This window comes from Melospiza melodia, chromosome 30 (assembly GCF_035770615.1).
Source record: "Melospiza melodia melodia isolate bMelMel2 chromosome 30, bMelMel2.pri, whole genome shotgun sequence".
Classification (NCBI taxonomy): Eukaryota; Metazoa; Chordata; class Aves; order Passeriformes; family Passerellidae; genus Melospiza; species Melospiza melodia.
In genome coordinates, this window is record NC_086223.1 from 3679175 (window position 1) to 3705843 (window position 26669).

Sequence of the window (26669 nt, forward strand, 5' to 3'; positions counted from 1 at the left end):
GTCACTAAGCCTTTCTCTAGACCATAAAGAAAGGACTTATCGAGAAGGTTTCCAGGGAAGTCAGTGCTGGGAGCTCAACTGAATGAAGAATGCACAACATCCAGTGTTTCCTCACCCACCAAGACCCTTTGTCTCACTGTAGAATGCTGTCAATGTGGCTAAGCCCAATTCCCAATTCTCAAAGCCATGCTGACTGTCCCTGAGGAAAAAGTGCTGGGAAGCAAGGCAAGGCACAGAGGAGAAGTGAGTCCATGCTGGACAGGAGCCCTGGCAAGGTGCACTAACCCTGCACTTCCCCAAACTTCAGCCTCTGCAGCTCCCAGCACAGATCCTCCTGCACCATCAATGGCACCAGCCCTTCCAGCAGCCCTCCCTCCAGTGCCTTTTAGTGCCACCCCGCCAGAGGGAGGTTTCCTGCACCTGCCATTGCCTGACAAGAGCCCTGGGGAGCAGCTGCCAGAAAGAAATGCTGACAGATCTGTCTTCCCCATCTGCTGGTTTTTGGTTCACTCTGCTGCAGAGCTGCTCCAGGGTGGTTCTGCTCCACAGTAATACGTTGCTGCATCCCCTAGCTCTGCTGCCAGGAGCTGCAGTGTGTAGCTGTTATGGGAGTTGTCCTTCCTTGCATTAAAGCGACCTTGGAAACCTTCTCCGTAGGAATACCTGTTCCTGCAAATCCATTCCAGAAAGCCCCGTGGGCTCTGACGGTACCAGTACATGAAGTAGTTGCTCATATCACCTCCCTTCATGCTGCACTGAAAGGTGAACTCATCTCCCTCTCGCACGGTCACTTCCCTGGGGTTCTGCTCCAAGGTCACCTGGCCAGTGACTGCTGCAGAGAGCAAGAACGAGCCACATTGACTCTAAATTCCAGGAAAGGTCAGGGCAATGCTGGTGGGGTTTTGGAGTGGCACTGGATCTGTGGTAGGACAAAATCCTCCTCTTGGAAGCCAGCTGACAAAGATGGGCAGAGCTGCAAGGCTCACAAGGAAGGAGACACCTCATTTTCCTCCATCCTTTACCCAGTCTAACAGAAAGCTTTTTCTGAATTTCTTCAGAGAGGCAGGAGAGATTTACACAATGCAGCAATAAATTCTTTTATCCTTCCTAAGACAGGATGGTGAGACACCCTCTGTCCTGTCCCTGAAGCTGCTCTGGGTGAGCAGAGCACAGCCAAAGGGCTGTCGCAGGCAGTGGGGCTGTGCCCTGTGCTGCCATGGCCCAGCTGCTCTGTGCCAGAGGGGCCGCAGTGCCCCAGGAGCAGTGTCCAGTGCCAGGGCCAAGCGCTGGGCCCCGAGATCTGAGTGCAGCAGGGAGGTGCCCTGCGTGTGCCCAGGCTGCAGAGCAGGCAGCTGGCACGCAGGTGCCCAGCTCAGAGGCACCAGAGGAGCAGGGCTGCTCTCCCCGTGCTCCACAGGCATGGCTGGGCAGCTGGAGCCGGGGCACAGCTGCGGCTGCAAGCGCTCAGCACAGCTGCCCAGAGCCCTGCAGAGCCCAGGGCCACGCTCAGCTCCCGGGGCCAGCAGCCCTTGCCTGCACTTACCTACAATGGGCAAGAAGCCCACGCACAGGGCACTCCACATGGCCAGGCCCGCTCTCCGTGGCCTCTCTGCAGCTTCTCTGCACCTGCACAACAGCTCTGCCCACACCTGCCCTGCCTGGGCCTCTGGCACTGCTCTCAGGCCCAGGCCCTGCTGGTCCCTCCCTCTGCCTGTGACAGCACTGAGGGGGAGAGGTGGGGCACCAGGAGCACAGCTTGAAGCTCTTGCTGCCCTCCTGGCTGTCTCTCACCCTGCGTGGTCCCCATCTTTCTGTGAAACTCTCTCCACAGCCACACTTTGTGTGATCCTGTGAAAGAGCCTCAGGCTTGATTTGGAGTGGCTCAGTGGGAGTAATAAATTGGGAAATTCCATTCCTAAACCCCAACAGCCTCATTTGGCATCCAGTATTAGGCATGAAGGGTTGAGATAAGAACAGATCTGCCCAGAGTGGGCTGCAGACCAATCTGATCTCAGCATTAGCTGTATCAGGTATGGAGCCACGGGTGCCAATGCTGCTGGGGCTGTTCCCGTGGCTGTGGGACCTAACCCTGTGTCTGTTCTCATATGAGCTCCCCATGATGATATTGTGCAGGGCTGTGGGCACTGAGAAGGGGATTGGGGAGAGGACAGAAACTCTCAGCCTCTGGAGATGGCTCATGCCAAGTGTTAGAGAAAGATAGTGTCCCAAGGATGATCTAGTAGTGCTCCCAGGTTCTACTCTGGGCACAGACTTTCATCAAAATAAAACTGTGTGTGCACAATGCCTGTTAGAGGTGTCCACTTAATGAGGGATGGGGTGTCTCTACTCCAGACAAGTAGAAAGGTAGAAGGGCTGAGAGCCAAGGAGTGGTGCAGAGCAGAAATGAGATTGTGCTGGACAGGAGCTCTGGCAAGGTGCACTAACCCTGCACTTGCCCAAACTGCAGCCTCTGCAGCTCCCAGCACAGATCCTCCTGCACCATCAATGGTACCAGCCCTTCCAGCAGCCCTCCCTCCAGTGCCTTTTAGTGCCACCCCGCCAGAGGGAGGTTTCCTGCACCTGCCATTGCCTGACAAGAGCCCTGGGGAGCAGCTGCCAGAAAGAAATGCTGAGAGATCTGTCTTCCCCATCTGCTGGTTTTTGGTTCACTCTGCTGCAGAGCTGCTCCAGGGTGGTTCTGCTCCACAGTAATACGTTGCTGCATCCCCTAGCTCTGCTGCCAGGAGCTGCAGTGTGAAGCTGTTCTTGGAGCTCTGCACTCTTCCCTTAAAGCGATCTTGGAAACCATCTCCATAGGCATCTGCAAAGCTCTCGTAAATCCTTTCCAGAGAGCCCTGTGGGCCCTGACGGTACCAGTACATGAAGTAGCTGCTCATACGATCTCCCTTCATGCTGCAGTGAAAGGTGAATTCATCTCCCTCTCGCACGGTCATTTCCCTGGGCTGCTGCTCCAAGGCCACCTGGCCAGTGACTGCTGCAGAGAGCAAGAACAGCCCACAGTCATTGCAAGATGCAGCAAAGGTCAGGGCAGTGCTGGTGGGGCTTTGGACTGGCACTGGATCTGTGGGAGGAAAAAATCCTCCTCTTGGAAGTCAGCTGACACAGATGGGCAGAGCTGGTGGCAGGTAGCAAGCTCACAAGGAAGGAGATCCCTCATTTCCCAGTCCTTCCTTTTCCCAGTCACAAAGGAAGCATTTTCTAATTTTCCCTAAAGAAGCAGGAAGGATTTACAACATGTGGCAATAAATCCCTTTGTCCTTGCCAAGACAGGATGGTGAGGCACCCACTGTCCTGTCCCTGAAGCTGCTGTGGGTGAGCAGAGCACAGCCAAAGGGCTGTCGCAGGCAGTGGGGCTGTGCCCTGTGCTGCCATGGCCCAGCTGCTCTGTGCCAGAGGGGCCGCAGTGCCCCAGGAGCAGTGTCCAGTGCCAGGGCCAAGCGCTGGGCCCCGAGATCTGAGTGCAGCAGGGAGGTGCCCTGCGTGTGCCCAGGCTGCAGAGCAGGCAGCTGGCACGCAGGTGCCCAGCTCAGAGGCACCAGAGGAGCAGGGCTGCTCTCCCCGTGCTCCACAGGCATGGCTGGGCAGCTGGAGCCGGGGCACAGCTGCGGCTGCAAGCGCTCAGCACAGCTGCCCAGAGCCCTGCAGAGCCCAGGGCCACGCTCAGCTCCCGGGGCCAGCAGCCCTTGCCTGCACTTACCTACAATGGGCAAGAAGCCCACGCACAGGGCACTCCACATGGCCAGGCCCGCTCTCCGTGGCCTCTCTGCAGCTTCTCTGCGCCTGCACAACAGCTCTGCCCACACCTGCCCTGCCTGGGCCTCTGGCACTGCTCTCAGGCCCAGGCCCTGCTGGTCCCTCCCTCTGCCTGTGACAGCACTCAGGGGGAGAGGTGGGGCACCAGGAGCACAGCTTGAAGCTCTTGCTGCCCTCCTGGCTGTCTCTCACCCTGCGTGGTCCCCATCTTTCTGTTAAGCCCTCTCCATATTCACACTTTGTGTGATCCTGTGAAAGAGCCTCAGGCTTGATTTGGAGTGGCTCAGTGAGAACACTAAATAGGAAAATTCCATTTCTAAATCCCAACAGCCTCATTTGGCATCCAGTATTAGGCATGAAGGGTTGAGATAAGAACAGATCTGCCCAGAGTGGGCTGCAGACCAATCTGATCTCAGCATTAGCTGTATCAGGTATGGAGCCACGGGTGCCAATGCTGCTGGGGCTGTTCCTGTGGCTGTGGGACCTAACCCTGTGTCTGTTCTCATATGAGCTCCCCATGATGATATTGTGCAGGGCTGTGGGCACTGAGAAGGGGATTGGGGAGAGGACAGAAACTCTCAGCCTCTGGAGATGGCTCATGCCAAGTGTTAGAGAAAGATAGTGTCCCAAGGATGATCTAGTAGTGCTCCCAGGTTCTACTCTGGGCACAGACTTTCATCAAAATAAAACTGTGTGTGCACAATGCCTGTTAGAGGTGTCCACTTAATGAGGGATGGGGTGTCTCTACTCCAGACAAGTAGAAAGGTAGAAGGGCTGAGAGCCAAGGAGTGGTGCAGAGCAGAAATGAGATTGTGCTGGACAGGAGCTCTGGCAAGGTGCACTTAGCCTGCACTTCCCCAAACTGCAGCCTCTGCAGTTCCCAGCACAGATCCTCCTGCACCATCAATGGCACCAGCCCTTCCAGCGGCCCTCCCTCCAGTGCCTTTTAGTGCCACCCCGCCAGAGGGAGGTTTCCTGCACCTGCCATTGCCTGACAAGAGCCCTGGGGAGCAGCTGCCAGAAAGAAATGCTGAGAGATCTGTCTTCCCCATCTGCTGGTTTTTGGTTCACTCTGCTGCAGAGCTGCTCCAGGGTGATTCTTGCTCCACAGTAATACGTTGCTGCATCCCCTAGCTCTGCTGCCAGGAGCTGCAGTGTGAAGCTGTTCTTGGAGCTCTGCACTCTTCCCTTAAAGTGATCTTGGAAACCATCTCCATAGGCATCACCCTCCAAGTAAATCCATTCCAGAGAGCCCAGTGGGCCCTGACGGTACCAGTACATGAAGTAGCTGCTCATACGATCTCCCTTCATGCTGCAGTGAAAGGTGAATTCATCTCCCTCTCGCACGGTCACTTCCCTGGACTGCTGCTCCAAGGCCACCTGGCCAGTGACTGCTGCAGAGAACAAGAACGAGCCACAGTCACTGCAAGTCACATTAATGGTCACGGCAATGCTGATGGGGCTTTGGACTGGCACTGGACTGTGAGAGGACAAATCCTCCTCTTGGAAGCCAGCTGACACAGATGGGCAGAGCTGGTGGCAGCTGACAAGGCTCACAAGGAAGGAGACTCCTCATTTCCCTCCTTCCTTTTCCCAGTCTGACAGGAAGCATTTTCTGATTTTACCCAAAGAAGCAGGAAGGATTTACAACATGGGACAATAAATCCGTTTGTCCTTGCCAAGACAGGATGGTGAGGCACCCACTGTCCTGTCCCTGAAGCTGCTGTGGGTGAGCAGAGCACAGCCAAAGGGCTGTCGCAGGCAGTGGGGCTGTGCCCTGTGCTGCCATGGCCCAGCTGCTCTGTGCCAGAGGGGCCGCAGTGCCCCAGGAGCTGTGTCCAGTGCCAGGGCCAAGCGCTGGGCCCCGAGATCTGAGTGCAGCAGGGAGGTGCCCTGCGTGTGCCCAGGCTGCAGAGCAGGCAGCTGGCACGCAGGTGCCCAGCTCAGAGGCACCAGAGGAGCAGGGCTGCTCTCCCCGTGCTCCACAGGCATGGCTGGGCAGCTGGAGCCGGGGCACAGCTGCGGCTGCAAGCACTCAGCACAGCTGCCCAGAGCCCTGCAGAGCCCAGGGCCACGCTCAGCTCCCGGGGCCAGCAGCCCTTGCCTGCACTTACCTACAATGGGCAAGAAGCCCACGCACAGGGCACTCCACATGGCCAGGCCCGCTCTCCGTGGCCTCTCTGCAGCTTCTCTGCGCCTGCACAACAGCTCTGCCCACACCTGCCCTGCCTGGGCCTCTGGCACTGCTCTCAGGCCCAGGCCCTGCTGGTCCCTCCCTCTGCCTGTGACAGCACTGAGGGGGAGAGGTGGGGCACCAGGAGCACAGCTTGAAGCTCTTGCTGCCCTCCTGGCTGTCTCTCACCCTGCATGGTCCCCATCTTTCTGTGAAACTCTCTCCACAGCCACACTTTGTGTGATGCTGTGAAAGAGCCTCAGGCTTGATTTGGAGTGGCTCAATGGGAGTAATAAATTGGGAAATTCCATTCCTAAACCACAACAGCCTCATTTGGCATCCAGTGTGGGGCATGAAGTGTTGAGATAAAAACAGATCTCCCCAGAGTGCCCAAACTGACCTCAGCATTAGCTGTATCAGGTAAGGAGCCACTGGTGCCAATGCTGCTGGGGCTGTTCCTGTGGCTGTGGGACCTAACCCTGTGGATGTGCCCATATGAACTTCCCATGATTATATTGTGCAGGGCTGTGAGCACTGAGAAGGGCACTGGGGAGAGGACTGAAACTCTCAGGCTCTGGAGGTACTTCCTGTCAAGTGTTAGAGAGAGATACTTGGGATGGTCTAGCAGTGCTCCCAGGCAGTTGGAACCCCATGGCCAGAGAGTATTTGTCATCAAAATAAAACAGTGTGTACACAGTGCCTGTTAGAGGTGTCCAATTAATGAGTGCTGGGCTGTCTCTACTCTGTCTCGTTGCAGGTTATGTTTCAGTACAGGTCATGAAAGTGTAATTTGCCTGGTTGTCAGAGGCTTTGGCATAGACAGGAATCAACTAAGACCCTCATCTACAGAAATCCCAGAATTGACATCTATTTTCAAAGCTTTCCTTTGGGAAGATAGACATTCCCAGGAGCTTTGCACTCCCCGGTCCTGAATAGTTTTTCAGGGGGAAGATCAGGTTCATATTACTTCAGTTCAGACCATATCTGCTGACTGAAATTTAAGGCAAAGATAGAAAGAGAAATTGCCTTACAGCCAGGTAATTAACCGTACTCTTTTTGAGTTTCTGTTTCTGTTAGATCTGATTTTGTCAGGATGTTCATAGGATTTTTGGGCACAAAAGTGATAGGTCAGATTATGCCTAGCAGATGCACGAATATGATTATTACATTGCATTTTTAATGTGGTATAAGAAAACTGGAGGGTTCAGTGGTCCAAAATGGTGTTTAGTGGTGCCCATTCTCATGGTGTTCATCACTGTGTTTTCCCATGTAACCTCTTGGACAAAGCTTGATTCTTTCAGCATGCTTTTAATGTTGTCTGCCACTGGAGAGAGCTCTCACCATTTTGACTTGATCAGCAGGACAGATGTCAACTACCACACTCCGTGTTTGAGAATCAAGGCATTGCTCTATTCTGGCTAGGAGATGCAACAAAAATAATTTCATCCTCACTTTGCATTAGTTGTGCAGAGAAAATCCTTCCATCGCACAATGTTTTCAGTAGAGTTTTCTTGTACTTCTGCAGTCAAACCCTAGGGAAATTAATTGGTTCAAAGACCATTGGTCCCAAGTACCACAGGTTGTAGTGTTTGGTTTTTTATTGATCACTACACATTCAATGTTATTTTGGTTCTCACGAGGCCGGATGTTTGGAGCTGATGTTCAGTAATGGTTGTTATCTTTTGAGTATCTTCTGTGCTCCTCCCAATCTGCTGAGATGTTTTTATATGTCTGCTGAATTTTCTTTATATACTTTTAGTCAAGGGTTTTGTTCACCGTTCCCCAGGGGAAAAGGAACTGAAGCTTCTTTTCAAAGGACTTTTCAGCACTCCAGGCCGCAGGGTGTGAGCTGAGCAAGCTCAGTGCAGCAGCCCTTGCTGTGGCCTGTGCAGACGCTCTCTTGAGGGCTGCAGAAGCTCAGGCAGGGGGAGCAAAGCCTTCTCTCCCCTTCAGGATGTGGTTACCTTGTGTTTTCAAAAGCAGGGGAGGGTTAATGCTGCCTGGTGTGACTGAGTCAGAAATGGTGACCACAGCATCCTGCCTGTAGCCTGTGAGAGGGGCATGAGCTGGGGAAGGTGTGGGCTGGGCTCTGTTAGCCCAGAGCCAAGTTGCTATGGAAACTATCACTCCATCAAATCACCCCAGAATATTTTCTGGTGGCCCCTTCCTCCTGTCCCTGAGTGCAAAACAACAGCAGGGTTTCTTCTCTGCTGACCAGGAGCATTTTCCTCCCTTGTGCCTTCAGCAAGGACTCTCCTCACTGAAGCTCCTGAGACATTTCCCTGCACAAAGTCGGCAAAAGACAAATACAACCAACAGGATATCTACAATATCAAAGCTGTGCTTCTGACCCCAGTGGGCTTTTAGGGTAGTTAGATTTCAGCAAGTTCCATCCTAGTGCCAGAAGAAAAAGCACAGAAAACCCACAGCATTTTGTGCTCACACAAGTTTATTTTTGTCACGATTACAGGAACCTTAAGTGCACATGGAATACATTTAGCAGAAGAAATACAGGCTTAATCAAGAAATGAACATTATCTAGTTGAATGAAATCACTTCAGATTCTACACAGCTCTTCTTATCTGCAATACACATTTTTGTTACTAAATATATCTAAATCCAAAGCTACAAATGGCAGCTACTTAGCAGGAGAATGAGAATAGATCCACTCTCCTCAGTGTTCAGAGGAGAGGAAACAGCAAAAGCACTTAAAACTCTTGAGTGTAAATCAGCTGGCCAGGCAGGAGTGCAGAGTGTTGCATGTCTTCAGGGGAAGGTGCTGCCTTGTGTCCTGGCTGGTCTCTGTCAGCAGCTCCGGCCCTGCTTGTTCAGCCCCCTTGTGCTGCTGGTTCATGTTCTTTCCTGCTCTTCTTTGGGTTCATTCCCCATGTCTGGAAGAGTAAAGGGAAGTTTTAAGTACATTTAATGAAATTGGGCCTCTAAACCAATCATTGAGAGCTGTGAGCTCCCTTACCTCAGAAAAGAAACAACTTGATGCTCATGAGGGCATTGAAAGCGATGCTCTTTGCCAGCAGGACTCTCAAACCCAGCACAGCCATGGACAGCATGTTCACTCTCTGCCCTCCAGCATCTGCTCAGTGACCAGAAAAGAGGGGAGAGATCATGGTCTGGGTTTTGGTGCTGTGATCTTGGCAGAAAGTGGAAAATCCAGAGGTAAGAGTTTCAGGGAAAGGAAGAGCAGCAAAAGAACAGCTGAGAGAGAATATGGCAACAACAGGGGAGCAACCTTGGAACAGCAACCTTGGAACAGCAGCCTGTGTGTGCTGAATGTGTTGTGTTCTGAGTCCTCTGCCCTGCAGAAAATACATTTCCATGCCTTTATCCCCCTGAGAGCAATGTAACTTCACATCCTGTTTGTGTAACTCACCTTGTGCTGAGGTGTTTGTGCTGTTGCAAACCCTCTCACTGGCCCCTGCATCTGTTCTGGTTCTGTTTGCTTCCCCAAATCCTGTTATTGGTTCTTCAGCCTCCTCTACTGTAGTATGATAAAGAAAAGGCAGTTTAAACTATATATACCATTTACACAGGATATAAAAAATGTTTAGATGACATTTCTCATAGAAAATCAGAGGAACGTACTGACTGGGCCTCAGCTGGTCAGGATAAATTCTGAAATTAATATGAGGACACAAGTGCTTCATGCAGTTGCAGGAGACAGAAAAATTCCTGCATTGTTTTGTTTTAATATTTGAATGACCTTCAGGACTAAAAGAGTAAACATGCCAAATATAACAATGTATTTAATTAACAAACCCTCACAACACACCCCATCTTTAACTTTGTGTTAATATTGAAAGGTCCGTTCCAGACTGTGCTGCAGGCGTTTCCTGCTATAGGCTTGAATAATCTGTCATAAGGAAATTCCCATTTTAAAGAAATAGATTGAGTCTTTGTACTTCTCCCCAGAAAACTATCTCAAAATAATTAAACAGTTGAAAAACTATTTCTTTTAAATGCTTTGAAACTTCCTTCTCTGCTCTCCCTGCTGAAATCCCAAATGTCTTTCTTATTTCTGCTGGCTGCCCAGGGAAGTGCTGTCCAGAAGGAGAACACCAAGCCCCACAGGCCACTGTCTCCAGAAATAAGTGACAGCTGTGCCACCAAACTGTACCTGGCTCTGCTGTTATCGTGAGGTCATCGAATTTGGCCGTGCAGGTCACCTCTGTGTCTTTTGTCACCTTGACCACTTTAATTGCATTGTACAACCCCTGTGACGTCAGAATGGATGGGCTCTGTTCATAGACCACCTCCTGAGAGGGCATCTCCAATCTGATGTTCTTTGTAGTGGAGTTCCTTGCCAAACAAGCTGCTTTCCCAGAGCTGCCATCTTCTTCCAGTTTCTTTGATTTCATCACAATGACTTGAGGGTCAGATGTTTTTAAAACGTCTGAAAAGAAAAGCAAGTTTGGAAGGATTGATTTCACTTCAGGCTTTCCCGAGTGCTGTGTGACCCAAAATCCACACGTACTCCATCTGTGACTAATTTGAACATTCTCATTTACTGTCTTTTATGTCATTATTCCTTGGCATTAGAGCTACAAATAACAAAGTAGATTGCTGAAACTCACCACCATCTGTCTCACAAAAAAACTATTGGTGTCAAAAGAATTTAGTTGCCCACAAATCATTGTGGTACCATGACTTGTTTTTTAAACAAAATATCTTTGTCTCCAGGTCAGGTCACAAGTGGAGAATCAAGGGTGCTCTCAAAAACCAATGTCAGGATTTAACTCAGATTAGTAATTTGAATCAGATTAAAACCATGGAACTGAAAGGAATCCTCCAGCAGCCTTCCTTGCCAGAAAGGGTTCAGCTTATGAAAAGCTGTCAGACACATCCACCAAGATTGACATGTGTGCTTTGACAGGAGCATCCTGAGGGGTCTCTTGGCTAAAGAGAGGTGCATGAGGCTTTTCATTTTGCATGGTGTCTGCCTTGCAGGTGGGTCAAGAGATCCCCCGGCTCAAACATTTTGTTCATCCCAGGGTACTGATGGAAGTTTGACCAAGGAGCTCTGATTTTACACCCTTTCCCCATCAGCCCTGTGCCACTGCTGAGGAACTGAGGTGAAAGACAAACCGTGCTCTGCCACAACTTCATGGGTCAGCTCTCCTGATCAAACAGGCAGAACTATACACTGTGCACACCTCCAGCAGCCAGATACCCACCAGAAATCCAACATTTCCTTCCCAGATGTTCTACCAAGCATTGGCCAGAGCCTGTCAGTGCTGTGCATTCTGTTTTCTCTGAGAAGACCTTGAAAGACTTTTCATGTGGTCTCCTCTCCAGGCTTTGCAAACAGTCAGAACACAACCAGGCTGCTTCTCTGCAATAGCTCGCTGGGCAGGATCTTCAGCAAGCAATAACGCACACAGTGCAACTGTAGTTCAGAGAGCAGAAGATTTGTTTTATCTGACCCCAGAATCTCATTTGTCTGCATTCCCTGACAATACAGCCATGAATTCCTACCACTGCTTGCTTCTGGAAGGGATTAATCTTTTATGTTTATGTTCAAATTTATTTGAACAAAAGGGGGAGGTTGCTGACATCCTGGAATCTTTCACTTCAACACATTAAGTTTTTCAACAGAGTCAAAAGGGATTTTGATACTTTAGGTTCAATGTATTTTACTACCAAACATAATTCCAGAGTTTCTGTGCAGCTCTGAAAGTATCCTGTCATTAGCTAGGAAAAAAAATCATTCAACAGCAAGGAAAGAAGAGGTCTTTCTGCAGAATGGTAACTTTATATTCCTTTGTCCCTTTGGAATTGGAAGTGCAGTAAGATTGTTCCTAAATCTACATTTATTCCAATGCAACATATCGTACAGACATGGAGAGATATTAGGCAGCACCCAAAGCAGTCCCACGTCTTTCTGGAGGGAGAGCAGGAGGTTTTAGGGATGTAAAATAACGTGGGATATTCTTGCCGCACTTTAAAGACATGCAGACCTCTGAAAGCAAAGCAACAATTCCTGAGAGATGCACCTGATACTTCAGGATCACAGAGATCAATATCAAAAACACTTCTGCCACCCCAACATTCACATTTCCCTAGAAAAGCTTGAGGTGACCTGCACTTTTATTGTTCACCACAGAACTCCAAACAAATATAGAAATAAGTTATGCTGCTTTTAATCCCTACTCCCCACATTGCACTTTTCAGAACCCACACAATTTGGTGGCCAATTTTCTTTCATTCTGGGAGTTCTTGGCTATGAGGCACTTGTGAGAATTTTAGCCCAAGGCTGTTTCACCTCCTTCCTGCTCTGTCCCCAGGACAGTGGAATGCCTTACCTGGGGACACTCTCAGTGTGGTGGTGCCAGTGTCAAACCAGAACTTCTCCAACCAGGAGTTACAGATCTGTCTCAAAACTCCTCATGCTGGGAGCTCCTCACTGAGCTCTGCATTCCTGCCACAAGTCAGTCAGTGCAAGCCTGCTGGAGAATTGGACACTGGGCAGTGAATTTGGGCCAGAGTGCTGCCCAAAGTGGGTATAAGTTATCACAGGCTAAGCAGTGCCCTGCTGGTGTTTGGGGATCATGGAATAATGGTGCTGTGCAGAGTCAGCCCAGATGTTCCTGGGAAACCTTCCTGAGCAGATCCAAGCTGAGGGTTTGGCTTGAAAGCCTGGCGTGAGAGCAAGTGCCTTCAAGGGATTTTTGCAGCTGAAAATTCTTTCAGTGAACCCAAACCTTTAAATTCCCTTGTTCTCCCACACATTAATTTACAATGAAGTTTTAGGAATAAAGAAATGTCACTTACTTGGTTCAACTGTGAGAGTCGTCCCTGGTCCAAATATAAGCTTAGCTCTCCTCACAGTGCTATGGCCTATTCCAATAACTCACTCTTTTCTCATGGTGTTCAAAAGTAAACAGGTGATGAAAAGCCATTCGTTCTAATTATCCCTGGGTGAAAGTCCATGAGAGGTTCCAGAGATAGATTTACTTGCAAAACTGGAAAGGGAAAAAATCTTAATGGAATTGTTCGGTGATTTTAAAAAGCTTGTTTGAGTATAGAACTTTCAACTTCTCCCTTTCTTCCACCTTTTACAACCTTCATGAGCTCTTTTATGTATCCAGGATACAAGGAAATATAGGAAGAATGTTGTTCTTCTCTTCTTTATCATTAGAGTCACCCGTCTCCTTTCTTTCCCAACATTTGTCACCTTCTTTCCCTCTTTTTCTTTTTGTACAGGTCCCTGTGCTATATCATTGTGGTAACCGCAGCCCAATCCACAGTGATATATTTCATACCAAAAACTGTCTCTGTTCAACTCCACAGAATATTAGATTATACAAGCAGTCACATGACATCTTCAGTGGTTTGAGAGCAAACACACCACGTAAAGAAACACCGCATGGCTTTCAAGGAGGGGTCTCAAATAATATCAGAGAGGTTGAGTTGTAAATGAGAACGTGGGTATTATGTGACAGCTATGAAGGGTGTGGTGGAGTTTAGGTGGATAGAAAGCAGAAAAATAATCAGTACCTCTGGTGTTCTTTCAGAGCATTTCTCACAATGCAGTCCAATTCCCCTACTTCTCTTCTTGTAGGTACTAGTGATCGTATGAACAGGGTTCTAGGATGTAGCACGCCTACTCTGGGGGTGATGGGAGGAATGGATGAAAAATAGAAGACGCAGGAGGGTCGTAAATTGCTGAAGTGACCTTCCAGCTGGGAATTACCCTTGACAGCCCAGGGTGAACTGCACCCAGGGATCCTCTAGCATGGATGCAGTTTACGTGCCAGTGTCTCTCCTTGCCTCTGCCTGGCTGTTGCTCAGGGATTCCCCTAGGTTAGCATGGTCATGGAAATAAATGTACTCTGAGTGTGTCTGCGGCTGTTCCATCTGCTGACAGTGCTGCCTAACATAAGTGATGGTGGCTGTCCTAGTATGAAAGACAGATGTCTGCCAAGGAAGGTGGGAACCTCTCTTGGAATGGAGAATATGATCCCCTGCCCTCCATATTAATATAACTTTGAAATAAAGGGGCTTTCAAGGAAAGATATGGGAAGAGGAATAACAGTTCTTTACTAGTATGTGTATGTATAATAATCCAAACAAGCAAACAACAGCAGTAGCACCAAACAGAACCGGACACCCAGGCCCGGCCTCTCTGGGCCACAGGCGCTTTCCCCTTTGGTGCAGTTCCGGGCACAGCCAGCAGGGGCGCTGCTGGCTCCCGGCCGGGCAGGGCGGGTGCAGTGATTTCCCCGCGCCAGCAGGGGGCGCTGTGGCGCGAACTTGGCCGCCTCTCTGCATGTGGGTTAATGGTGGGTGGGCAGGCAGGAGAGATGAAGAAGGGGCTCCCTGTACAATCCCACAGGAGCAGCCGGTTTTGGAGCCCCTCCTGGTACCAAAACCAGCTCTAGCAGGAACCTTGGAGCAGCAGGCTTCAATGGCAGAGGTGAGAACACTCACAGTGATAAACCGAGTGTAGGGGAAACTCTGAAGCTGTGGCAGGAGTCAGGGGTGTCTGGGCAGACAAGGGGTGTCAAGTTATAGTGTTGCAAAAATCCCTGCAGCAGTGGCAGACAACAGCAGGGCTGGGTGGGGGATTGCTCCTTTGGACAGATCACTGGCAATGGCTGATCCTGGGATCAGCAGAGGGTGCAGCCCTGCGTGCTCCTGCCTCCCTGCTCCTGGTGTAGCACACACGGGATCTGGGCTCTCAAATGACAGAGAACCAGAGAATCAACCTGGCAATCCCTACTCAAAGTGCCAAAGGAAAAGAAAGAAAGAAAGAATAACAGGCAAAAAGCACAGGGCAACAGTGACTCCAGTCAGATGCGCTTACCCTGTGGCTCCTGAGTTGAGCAGCCCCTCTGGAAGGAAGCAGCAGCCCCTGGCCCCCAACTCTCAGGGAATCCCTGCTGCCCCTCATCCATCACAATACTTCCTGAGCAAGGGGAGGCAGTGACTATTCTGAACACAAAGACAAAACCATGAATGGGTAGGGAATTTAGGCCATTTTCAAAGCAGAAATATGGGTAGAAAACATGAGAGGAATGGGAAGAAATAGGTGAGGCTTTTGTGGGACAAATGGGACATCCCTGGGCTCTGGTCTTCATGGGGTGCTTAAAGTGTGTCAGGTGTCTGATGGCAGGACAGCACAGCTGGGCACACACAGTCAGGAGTTTTCTGACATGTACTGATGTGAACTTACTAACACAAATGGCTGGCGAGCCGGACCTCTGTGTGCCACTGAGGAAGAATTGGTGCTGGGGCAGCCTTGGATGCAGTGACCATGCACTGTTAGAGCTCAGGATGCTGGGAGAAGAGAGTAATGCAAAAACAGGACTGGAGCCCTGGGCTTCAGGAGAGCAGAGTCTGGGATTTTCTGGGAGGAATCCCATGGGTTATGGTCCTGGACAGAGAAGGAGAGCTGCTCACATTCAGGGATTAGCTCTTTGAGCCTCAAGCATGGTTCCTCTTGACAAAGCAGTAAGTCAAGCTTTGTGTCAGACGTCCAAAATGAAGAACAAAGGGCTCCTGAATAAACTCATAACTGGTAAATACAGAAGGTTCCTGTCAAGTTGTTCAACTGACCGCGATGATCAAATGTCTAAAATGACCTGTTTGCAAGAGCCAAGATCTCAGGTTGAATGGTGAGGAAATTGGTCTTGGAAAATTAGGAGGGGTGTTATGCTGTTTCAGTAATTCTGGTAAATCAAATTTTTGTATGTGCACAGAGTTGTCTAAGGAAAAATAGATGAGGTAAAGTTACAATGATTTCCTCCTTCAAGAGAAGGGAGAGAGACAGTTTGTGTGTGGTGGTTCAGTTGTTTTCAGTCACTGTGGTAAGTAGCCCACCACTGTGCTAGACAGTTCTACAAAACATCTGGGGGGAGTTCCAGTGCCAGGTGATGTCTCCTCTGTCATGTCTTTGTGGTGCTACCTTTTGTTTTCCTGTGTCTCTACATCGCTCTACTTATGAATATCTAACAATGTTCCAGAGGATTCTCTACACTAAAATTAAAATAATTAACCTAGCCTTTTTTGGCAAAGGCGATAGTTAATGTTCATCTAACTAGAATATTGCTTGAACACTTTGGCAAGGAATATTGTTGTTAGAAGTGCCTCACAGAAAGGATCTGGTTACTGGTTTGTCTTTTAACACACAAGAGAGTTTGGGTTAAATACTTGAAAGGTTTTCTGGGAAGCATTTCTGCAGCTTATAAATTTTCAAGTTATTTTCATTCTATATTTTCTAATTCTTCTAGACCTTCAAGCATTACTCTCCTCAAAGCCTATTTGCATGCCAGAGGAAAAAGCAGTTCCATGTTTAAGAATTGTTCAGAATTTATTTTGGTTCAGCTGATGGTGCTTTAATTGATTCTATTTGCTGTTGTTATAGTTGACTGAAGTTGGCTTTTAATTTGACTGTTATCTTAATCATATAATTAGTGGTAGCCTGGTATTGTGGAGCATTTTCCTAATCCTCCTGCAATAACCGGGGATCTTTTCAACTTTAACAGTTGGTGGAGGTTAGGGTTTTTCCTCTTCTTTCTGTCAGGAAATTTTCTCCATTTTGTTGCCTGTAAGTTTCTTGCCACAGGAGAATGCTTAGAGCAATATTACCAAGAGAAGTTACTTTTTAATAATTTTCCTAAACACATGGCTTTGGAAAGAAGGGGAAGAACAAGTATTCTCATTTCAGTGGTCTATTGGCTGCTTCCTGGAGCTGGACAAGTCTGTTGCTGGCCATGGCTTGTTGGTGGGGGCTGCAATCCTGGGCAGAGTAGATGTGATGATCTAATAGATGTCCTGGTCTCCTTCCGTCGACAAATGGTGGAGAATGCAGGCAACGCCGAATCTCTGTCCTTTTTTCTCAGATTAAAAGAAAAAGGGGATTACGCCACAGTCAAGGAAGTTGGGTTTGGGTCCTTGCAGCCGGGACGGTGCTGGAATTTGAAGCACCCTTGAGGATCACAACGGTGAATCAAGCCAATACGTGCCGCTGGAGCCTGAAGAGCTGCAACAGTGCGCGCTGACTAATAGGTATGGATAGGCAAGCGGCATAAGATTTATTCGCCGCGTATTTAGAACGGCGAGGAATAAAAGGGATAGATTTTAAAAAGGAGTTACCAGGGTTATTAGCTTACGGCCATGCTAAAGGTATCTTTGCTAATCCACATACAGTTCATGAGCTAGCAGAGTGGAAGAAGTTTGGGGAAATACTGTGGGATACAGTGTTAGACGATGATAAAGAAATTAGGGAAGTTATGGCGGGTGGTGTATAACACATTACTTCAGCAGGTCTCTGAGAGAAAGGCAGCAGAAAGGGTGACAGGAGCCCATAGGAGGAATATAGGGTATGGTTGTGAGGATGATCCCTTAGCACCTTCTGTAACTAAGATACTTATGCCTAAGGGTCCCCAGGAAAGTGGTGTGGAGGATTTTCCTATAGGCACAGTGGAACCGTCTGCACCGTTCCTGTCAGAGGGGGAGGGCGAGTTGGATGGTGGGGGTAAGAGCAAGCCAGCTTTGCCTCCGCCACCAGCTTCAGGTGGGTCGGATGGTGGGGATGGGAGCAAGCCGGCTTTGCCTCCGCCGCCAGCTTTGCCTCCGCTGCTTCCCCCGAGCGAGCCAGCTCCAGTGGGGGGGTCGCTTCCCCCACGTGAGTCGGCTCCGCTCGAGCCGGCTCCGGTTTCACTGTCAGCTCCAGCGGGGGGGCCGCTTCCCCCGCGTGAGCCGGCTTCTGCTCCACCGCCTTCCCCGTGTGAAAACTCGGTGTCTGTACCGAAACGTCAGCAGCATAGCACCCTTAAAGAGTCAGATCCCATCCCAGGGGCACACCGTGATCTATGGGGGGAGATGGCTAAACAGAGGAGGGAAGCTTGGGCTGCCCTGGCAAAAGAAGTAATGCAAATGGGGGATGGTGAGGCGGTGGAAGTAGCTTCTAGTCTTGCATGTCCGGTCACATACACACCACAGTATGATGCACAGGGGAACCTTACGCATAATATAGCGGAATATACTCCCTTAAATTGGAAGCTGTTAGCTCAGCTACGTTCTACGGTTAGTCAGTTTGGAGTAAAAAGTGAACCTGTTAGGCAAATGCTAGATTATCTTTTTAATACTCAGGTTTTATGCCCTAATGATTTAAGAGGAATAGTTCGGTTGATATTCACTCAGCATCAGCAGTTATTGTTTAACGCCCATTGGCAAGCTTTGGTGAATGAGTCGGTTGCTGTACAACGAGCCCAGGGAGACCCATTACATGGAGTAACAGTAGAGGAGCTGATGGGCTTAGGGGCATATTTGCGTACAGAGGCACAGATGATATTGGGAGCAGATAAACTTAGAGAGTCTATGCAGTTAGTGCGTGCTGCAATAGATATGGTTAAAGAGCTGGGAGAGTTACCGGCTTATATGGGCATTAAACAAGGTAGAGAAGAATCATTTGGGAATTTTATCGATAGAGCAGCTACTGCTATAGATCGGGCTGGTGTTGCAGGGCACTATTGAAGCAGTGTGCTTTGCAAAATAGCAATCCAGCAGCACACAGAGTGTTAGCTACTTTAGGGGCAAATTGGACTATTGAGGAGGCATTAGAGTGAATGGCATTAATGCCAACAGCTTCACAGGCATTTATAGCAGATGCCTTAAAGGAATTAGGATTAGGGTTACAAAAGCAAGCAGAGTCTACTCAGAGTCAGGTGTTAGCTGCTCTTGCTCCTCTCCGAAGCGGCTCACTGGCAGTCACGCAAGGAGTTTCGAGACCATTCATCAAGTGTTACCGATGCAGCAATGAGGGACAGACACAAGTTGCCGCCGTGACATCGGAGACACCAGCTGCTGCCGTAACATTGCTGCTACCTCCTGTCTGCAACCCACAACAACAGGGAGCTTCGGCTTGGACTTAGCAGCAGCAGTAGACGTCACACTAATGACGAACAGGCCTGAGAGGATACCAACTGGAGTAAAGGGTCCTCTTATATTAAATGGACAAACATGTGGAGCATTGTTACTAGGACATTCCTCAACAACCATGTTGGGATTATTTGTTTTGACTGGTGTTATTGATGCGGATTATAAGGGGAAATACAAATCATGGTTTACACCCTTTATCCTCCGATTAAAAAAACAAAAGGACAACGCATCGCACAATTGGTACCACTATCACAAATGACATCGGGAATACAATCATTTACTGGGCAAACACGGAATGAAAAAGGTTTTGGCTCTACTGGTGTTACACTTTTGACTGTGGATTTACAAAATAGACCAAAGCAAAAAGTTAAAATTACTTATGGGCATCAAAGCATAACCCTTTATGGATTATTGGATACAGGAGCAGATACCAGCATCATTTCTCCAGAAGCGTGGCCACAACATTGGCCTCTATTTCCATCATCAAACATGCTCACAGGAGTAGGAGGATTTACATTGGCAAGCAGATCGCCACTTTTGTCTGTGTGCATTGAGAATCAACAAGTATCTGCTGTGTTTTCAATTGTTCAACTGCCTCCTACAGTTTCCTGTTTAATTGGAAGGGACATTTTAACACAATTGGGAGTGGTGTTAACTAACCATCACCCTTTGGGCCTCTGGTGGACCGCCTCACGGAGGAGGACAAGGAGCGACTGGGGAAGAAACTGCTTCTAGTCCTACGACCCCTACTGTTACAGTTGAAGGGGTACTCGGAAGTGGTGGACAGAGCACTGACACATCACTACCGGACAGCCCAGGAGTTGATTGGTTTTATTGACTCATTATCAACTTTTCTCTTAACAAATCCAGCGGAAGAACATTGCCTTGACTGTCACAATCCACATTGTGCTGCCTGGATAGCCCTACGTTGTGGGAGTTCTGAAAGAACTTTTTGGATAGAACAATCACTATTATGGGATTTGTGGTGTCACATTTGTAAGCACGAGCACACATGGGGTAAAAGCTGGCAAGATGAATTAAGGAGACAAACAGCGCAAAATGCATATATAGCTTTAAATCTTTATGAATCTCCTGAACAGAAAATTCTTGCTTCTTATCGATGGGAGATACAATGTATTGTGAATAGAATTAAGGTTCAAAGTAAATCACATATAGTTTCTATAAGGTGTAGGAAATTAGTACCTTTAACACAGCATTCAATTGTAGGACCCTTCAAGGGGAATCCTGATAGAGCATTAGATTGCTGCATTGACAAGTTGCAAAAATTGAGTTTGCAAGTGGCAGGACCAGTAAAATCAGGAGCAGCAAGATTGAAAACAGATAAGAAAAAGAAGGCAAAAAGGGAACGATCTCATCTGAGTAAGGATATCAGTGATTGCTAATTAATTTTCTATGATTAGGACAATTTTACAGTTGTGGGACCCTCGGGAGGATATAGTTGTTGAAGAAGATTATGAACAAGAACTACGATTACGAAATAAGATACGCCTTGTATTAAAGAAAGAGCTTGAACTATTAGCCTCATATAGTAAAAAAGCTGAAGAGGCTTTGCAATCACCACCATTGAATTGGTTGCATTGGATTGAAGAAACAGACTTTTATACTGGTCCTTACTTACATTCACTTCCTTGTTATGTTTGTAAAAGGGATGTTGATAAGTGCTATGCATGGATAGCTTTGCATTGTGCAGATTGTAATCAGGTTGATTGGTATTCACAGAGGTCAATAGGATATTAATGGTGTGCACCTTGTTTTGGAAGGTGGATTCGAAATTTTATCTGGGTTAGAGCTCTTGAACAAAGTACTGGCCTGCCAGGACGGACAGGATTACAGCTTTTTGAGAGTACAGAACAAGTGGTCATAGCATGTCTTAGGTGGAAGTTGCAGGAAATACTTAGAATATTTGAAATTAAGAAAGCCTCACACATCATAGCAGCTCACTGTAAGGCTGATTTGCCTTCAAATTATCTCATGCTATACCTGTGAGCAAGGATGCTGTTTTAGAATTAGATCAGTATATTCAAAAATTGACTAAGCCTTACAATAGACAAGCTAGCAAACCAGGGAAAAGACAGCGAAGAAAGGAAAAACAAAGCAAGCAGAAAGAAAAATGAGGCTTGTTCTTGTTATACTGCTCAATGCTGTAGCAAGTGAAGCAGTAGGAATAACACACTTTAGTCAACCAAGAGAAAATTTATGGGTGACACTTGCTAATCAAACTAACCAATCATCACTCTGTCTTAGTCTTGGAGGAGTCACTAACCCATTTCGAACATGCCTGGTGGGACTTCCGGTGTGGTCTCCTGGAGAATTTTGCAGTTTGATAAACAATCAAACCTTATGTATGTCTAACATGTCAAACATCACATTGCCAGTGCAACAAGAGTCAGAGTGATGGCTATCGTCAATGCTTACTAATCCAATCACTTAACACCTCTCTGCATTCTCCTCCTGAGGAATTGGATCTTTTCGGAAGTACAAACGCCAGTATGTCTAACACTACAGCTGGCGGATGGTTTAGCTTCAAATTTTCGGCTGCTCAGAATTTAAACCAACCTAAAGAAACATGGGCCACCCTAGATTCATCCCTGAATGTGAGTGAATTCTCTCAGCAGCATTACAGTCAATGTAACAGCACAAAAATCACGGCACCGATGAAATTACCCACAGGAATATTTTTGATTTGTGGAGACAGGGCGTGGAATGGTATACCAGCTAAACCACAGGGTGGACCCTGTTATTTGGGAAAATTGTCATTGTTTCACCCTAATGTGTCTTTGCTAATGCAGCTGAGTCAAAATTCAAACAGGAAAAGACGTAGCATACATGATTTAGACTGCAGCCAGATAGGAGATCCACGGTTTTGGGGTACATTCAAACAAGTGGTGGTTTCAACTTTCTTGCCAGGAGGATCTGCTAATAAAGCTATGAATTTAGTAAAACAATTAGGATGCTGGGAAAAGGATGAGCTGAACAAGACATCACAAATTCTAGATATGCTAACTGCAGATGTGCAAAGTGTTAACCATGCTGTTTTGCAAAATAGAGCTGCTGTAGATTTTTTGCTCTTAGCACAAGGGCATGGATGTGAAGAGTTCGAGGAAATGTGTTGCATGAATCTATTTGATCATTTGGTGTCCATTCACACTAAGATAAAAGAACTGCAACAGGGAATTCACAATCTCAAGGAAGAAGAAGGTTTAGGAATTGACGAATGGCTTAAAAGCTTAGGACTTGGGCTATGGCTGAGGAACCTTGTGACATATACTATAGGACTGCTGGGTGTAATTTTACTGTTTTTGCTTATTTTGCCTTGTATCTTTAACTGTATTCAAAACATGGTCAGCCATACAATAGCAAAAACCTAGCAAACTAACCTCCTTGCTCAAGAAGAAAATGGGAGAAATGTGGAGAGTATTATTAATAATTGGTTAACTGAGAAAGGCCACGCTGACATAATGCCGCTGGTTAAGATGAGAGAGGGAAGTCAGCAGTCAGTAAGCTGAAAGGAGAAGTCAGCAGCCGGTGACCAATGACAGGCAAGGACAGAATGCCCTTGCCACAACATGAGGATAGGGAAGAGAGATTCTTCCTGAGAATATGTAGAAAGTATCAAAAGTATAACCATAAGAATGCAGAAGTAGACGTAGTTGCTGATATGTAACTAACCAATCCTGAGCTCAACTTTTGCAATATGTATGAAGCTCATTATGAATTGTATTTAACCTGCTGTACTGATCAATAAAATTGGGCCTGTGATGATCTAATTGATGTCCTGGTCTCCTTCCGTCGACATAGATGGGAGGAAATTCAATTGGGAAAAGATGAGTAGAAGCTCTTTCTTTCTCCCTTGCACAAACCAAAGGCCAGTGCTGGAGGACAGCAAGGGATTCATGTGACAAATTTTCCTGCCATCAATTTCTTGTCTGTACTTAATGAACCGAGATCACCCAGGCTCTCCTTATATGTCAGCTGTTTCCTCCCTTGTGTTCATGGCCCTTCACTGCATTTCTTCCCCTTTGTCCATGTCCTTCCCAGGCTTGGGAGCCCAACATGGGACACATTGGTCCCCAGTCCCAGCAGTGCTGAGCTGAAGAGGATTCCTCCCCAGTGAGCAAGGAGTCAGGACAACAAGCCAAGAGGCTGCATGGACAAATGAGGCTGGGAAAACGTGGGCCCAGTGCTGAATGGGATGGGGACCAGGTGACAGAGGGTATGGGACAGGGCTGAGGTCCTGAATGCTTTATTCACCTCAGACTTCAGCAGTCAGATCAGCCTTCAGGAATTCAATTTCCCAGAGACCAGGAGGAGAGGCCAGGAGGAGGAATGTGTACCCTTGCATAATCCATATCACTGAACCATGACCATAATGAAAGGATTTGTGCAGAAGGTTTCCAGGGAAGTCAGTGCTGGGAGCTCAACTGAATGAAGAATGCACAACATCCAGTGTTTCCTCCCCCAGCAAGACCCTTTGTCTCATTGTAGAATGCTGTCAATGTGGCTAAGCCCTATTCCCACTTCCCAAACCCATGCTGACTGTCCCTGAGGAAAAAGGGCTGGAAACCAAGGCAAGGCACAGAGGAGAAATGAGACTGTGCTGGACAGGAGCCCTGGCAAGGTGCACTAACCATGCACTTCCCCAAACTGCAGCCTCTGCACCTTCCAGCACAGATCATCCTGCACCATCAATGGCACCAGCCCTTCCAGCGGCCCTCCCTCCAGTGCCTTTTAGTGCCACCAAACCAGAGGGAGGTTTCCTGCACCTGCCATTGCCTGACAAGAGCCCTGGGGAGCAGCTGCCAGAAAGATCTGTCATCCCCATCTGCTGTTTTTTGGTTCACTCTGCTGCAGAGCTGCTCCAGGGTGGTTCTTGCTCCACAGTAATATATTGCTGCATCGCCTTGTTCTGTTGCCAGGAGCTGCAGTGTGGTCCAGGGATTCTGCACTCTTCCCTTAAAGCGCTTTTTGAAACCTGCTCCATAATCATCCTTTTCCTCGTAAATCCATTCCAGAGAGCCCCGTGGGCTCTGACGGTACCAGTTCATGTAGTTACTGTTCCAATCACCTTCCTTCATGCTGCAGTGGAAGGTGACTTCATCTCCCTCTCGCACGGTCACTTCCCTGGGCTGCTGCTCCAAGGCCACCTGGCTAGTGACTGCTGCAGAGAGCAAGAACGAGCCACAGTCACTCCAAGTCACATTAATGGTCACGGCAATGCTGATGGGGCTTTGGACTGGCACTGGACCTGTGAGAGGACAAATCCTCCTCTTGGAAGCCAGCTGACACAGATGGGCAGAGCTGGTGGCAGCTGACAAGGCTCACAAGGAAGGAGACACCTCATTTCGCTCCTTCCTTTTCCCAGTCAGACAGGAAGCTTTTCTGATTTTCCCCAAAGAAGCAGGAAGGATTTACAACATGGGACAATAAATCCGTTTGTCCGTGCCAATACAGGATGGTGAGGCACCCACTGTCCTGTCCCTGAAGCTGCTGTGGGTGAGCAGAGCACAGCCAAAGGGCTGTCGCAGGCAGTGGGGCTGTGCCCTGTGCTGCCATGGCCCAGCTGCTCTGTGCCAGAGGGGCCGCAGTGCCCCAGGAGCTGTGTCCAGTGCCAGGGCCAAGCGCTGGGCCCCGAGATCTGAGTGCAGCAGGGAGGTGCCCTGCGTGTGCCCAGGCTGCAGAGCAGGCAGCTGGCACGCAGGTGCCCAGCTCAGAGGCACCAGAGGAGCAGGGCTGCTCTCCCCGTGCTCCACAGGCATGGCTGGGCAGCTGGAGCCGGGGCACAGCTGCGGCTGCAAGCGCTCAGCACAGCTGCCCAGAGCCCTGCAGAGCCCAGGGCCACGCTCAGCTCCCGGGGCCAGCAGCCCTTGCCTGCACTTACCTACAATGGGCAAGAAGCCCACGCACAGGGCACTCCACATGGCCAGGCCCGCTCTCCGTGGCCTCTCTGCAGCTTCTCTGCGCCTGCACAACAGCTCTGCCCACACCTGCCCTGCCTGGGCCTCTGGCACTGCTCTCAGGCCCAGGCCCTGCTGGTCCCTCCCTCTGCCTGTGACAGCGCTGAGGGGGAGAGGAGGGGCACCAGGAGCACAGCTTGAAGCTCTTGCTGCCCTCCTGGCTGTCTCTCACCCTGCGTGGTCCCCATCTTTCTGTGAAGCCCTCTCCATATTCACACTTTTTGTGATCCTGTGAAAGAGCCTCAGGCTTGATTTGGAGTGGCTCAGTGGCAACTCTAAATTGGGAAATTCCATTCCTAAACCACAACAGCCTCATTTGGCATCCAGTGTGGGGCATGAAGGGTTGAGATAGGAACAGATCTGCCCAGAGTGCCCAAACTGACCTCAGCATTAGCTGTATCAGCTATGGAGCCACTGGTGCCAATGCTGTTGGGGCTGTTCCTGTGGCTGTGGAACCCTGTGGATGTTCCCATATGAACTTCCCATGATGATATTGTGCAGGGCTGTGGGCACTGAGAAGGGGACTGGGGAGAGGACAGAAACTCTCAGGCTCTGGAGGTACTTCCTGTCAAGTGTTAGAGAGGGATACTTGGGATGATCTAGCAGTGCTCCCAGGCAGTTGGAACCCCATGGCCAGAGAGTATTTGTCATCATAATAAAACAGTGTGTGCACAGTGCCTGTTAGAGGTGTCCACTTAATGAGGGCTGGGCTGTCTCTACTCTGTCTCATTGCAGGTTATGTTTCAGTACAGGTCACGAAAGTGTAATTTGCCTGGTTGTCAGAGGCTTTGGCATAGATAGGAATCAACTAAGTCCCTCATCTACAGAAATCCCAGATTTGACATCTATTTTCAAAGCTTTCCTTTGGAAAGACAGACATGCCCAGGAGATTTGCACTCCCCAGTCCTGAATAGTTTTGCAGGGGGAAGATCAGGTTCCTATTACTTCAGTTCAGACCATATCTGCTGACTGAAATATGAGGCAAAGAGAGAAAGAGAACTTGCCTTACAGCCGGGTAATTAACCATACTCTTTTTGAGTTTCTGTTTGTGTTAGATCTAATTTTGTCAGGATGTTCATAGGATTTTTGGGCACAAAATAGATAGGTCAGATTATGCCGGGAAGATGCAGGAATATGATTATTACGTTGCATTTTTAATGTGGCATAAGAAAACTGGAGGGTTCAGTGGTACAAAATGGTGTTTAGTGCTGCCCATTCTCATGGTGTTCTTCACTGTGTTTTCCCATGTAACCTCTTTGACAAAGCTTTATTCTTTCAGCATGCTTTTAATGTTGTCTGCCACTGGAGAGAGCTCTCACCATTTTGACCTGAGCGGCAGGACAGATGTCAACTACCACACTCCGTGGTTGAGAATCAAGGCATTACTTTATTCTGCCTAGGAGATGCAACCAAAATAATTTCATCCACACATTGCATGGGTTGTGCAGAGAAAATCCGTCCATTGCACAATGTTTTCAGTAGAGTTTTCTTGTACTTCTACAGTCAAACCCTAGGGAAATTTATTGGTTCAAAGACCATTGGTCCCAAGTTCCACACTTTGTAGTGTTTGGTTTGTTATTGATCACTACACGTTCGATGTTATTTTGGTTCTCACCAGGCCTGATGTTTGGAGCTGATGTTCACTAATGGTCGTTATCTTTTTAGTATCTTCTGTGCTCCTCCCAATCTGCTGAGATGTTTTTATATGTCTGCTGAATTTTCTTTATATACTTTTAGTCAAGGGTTTTGTTCACCGTTCCCCAGGGGAAAAGGAACTGAAGTTTCTTTTCAAAGGACTTTTCAGCACTCCAGGCCGGAGGGTGTGAGCTGAGCAAGCTCAGTGCAGC

At 48.4% G+C, this 26669-nt stretch overlaps 4 gene segments (V, D, J or C); all 4 read right to left on the minus strand.

Moving 5' to 3' along the window:
• LOC134430761 (T-cell receptor alpha chain constant-like) overlaps positions 1–26669 on the minus strand; it is a 161353-nt gene that overhangs the window by 77399 nt on the left and 57285 nt on the right.
• Positions 2443–3961, minus strand: LOC134430765 (T cell receptor delta variable 2-like). The segment is given in 2 exon segments: positions 2443–2995; positions 3719–3961. Coding segments are annotated over 2 exon segments (369 nt in total).
• Positions 4618–6073, minus strand: LOC134430758 (T cell receptor delta variable 2-like). The segment is given in 2 exon segments: positions 4618–5168; positions 5889–6073. Coding segments are annotated over 2 exon segments (531 nt in total).
• On the minus strand, positions 23151–24928 carry LOC134430760 (T cell receptor delta variable 2-like). The segment is given in 2 exon segments: positions 23151–24026; positions 24747–24928. Coding segments are annotated over 2 exon segments (513 nt in total).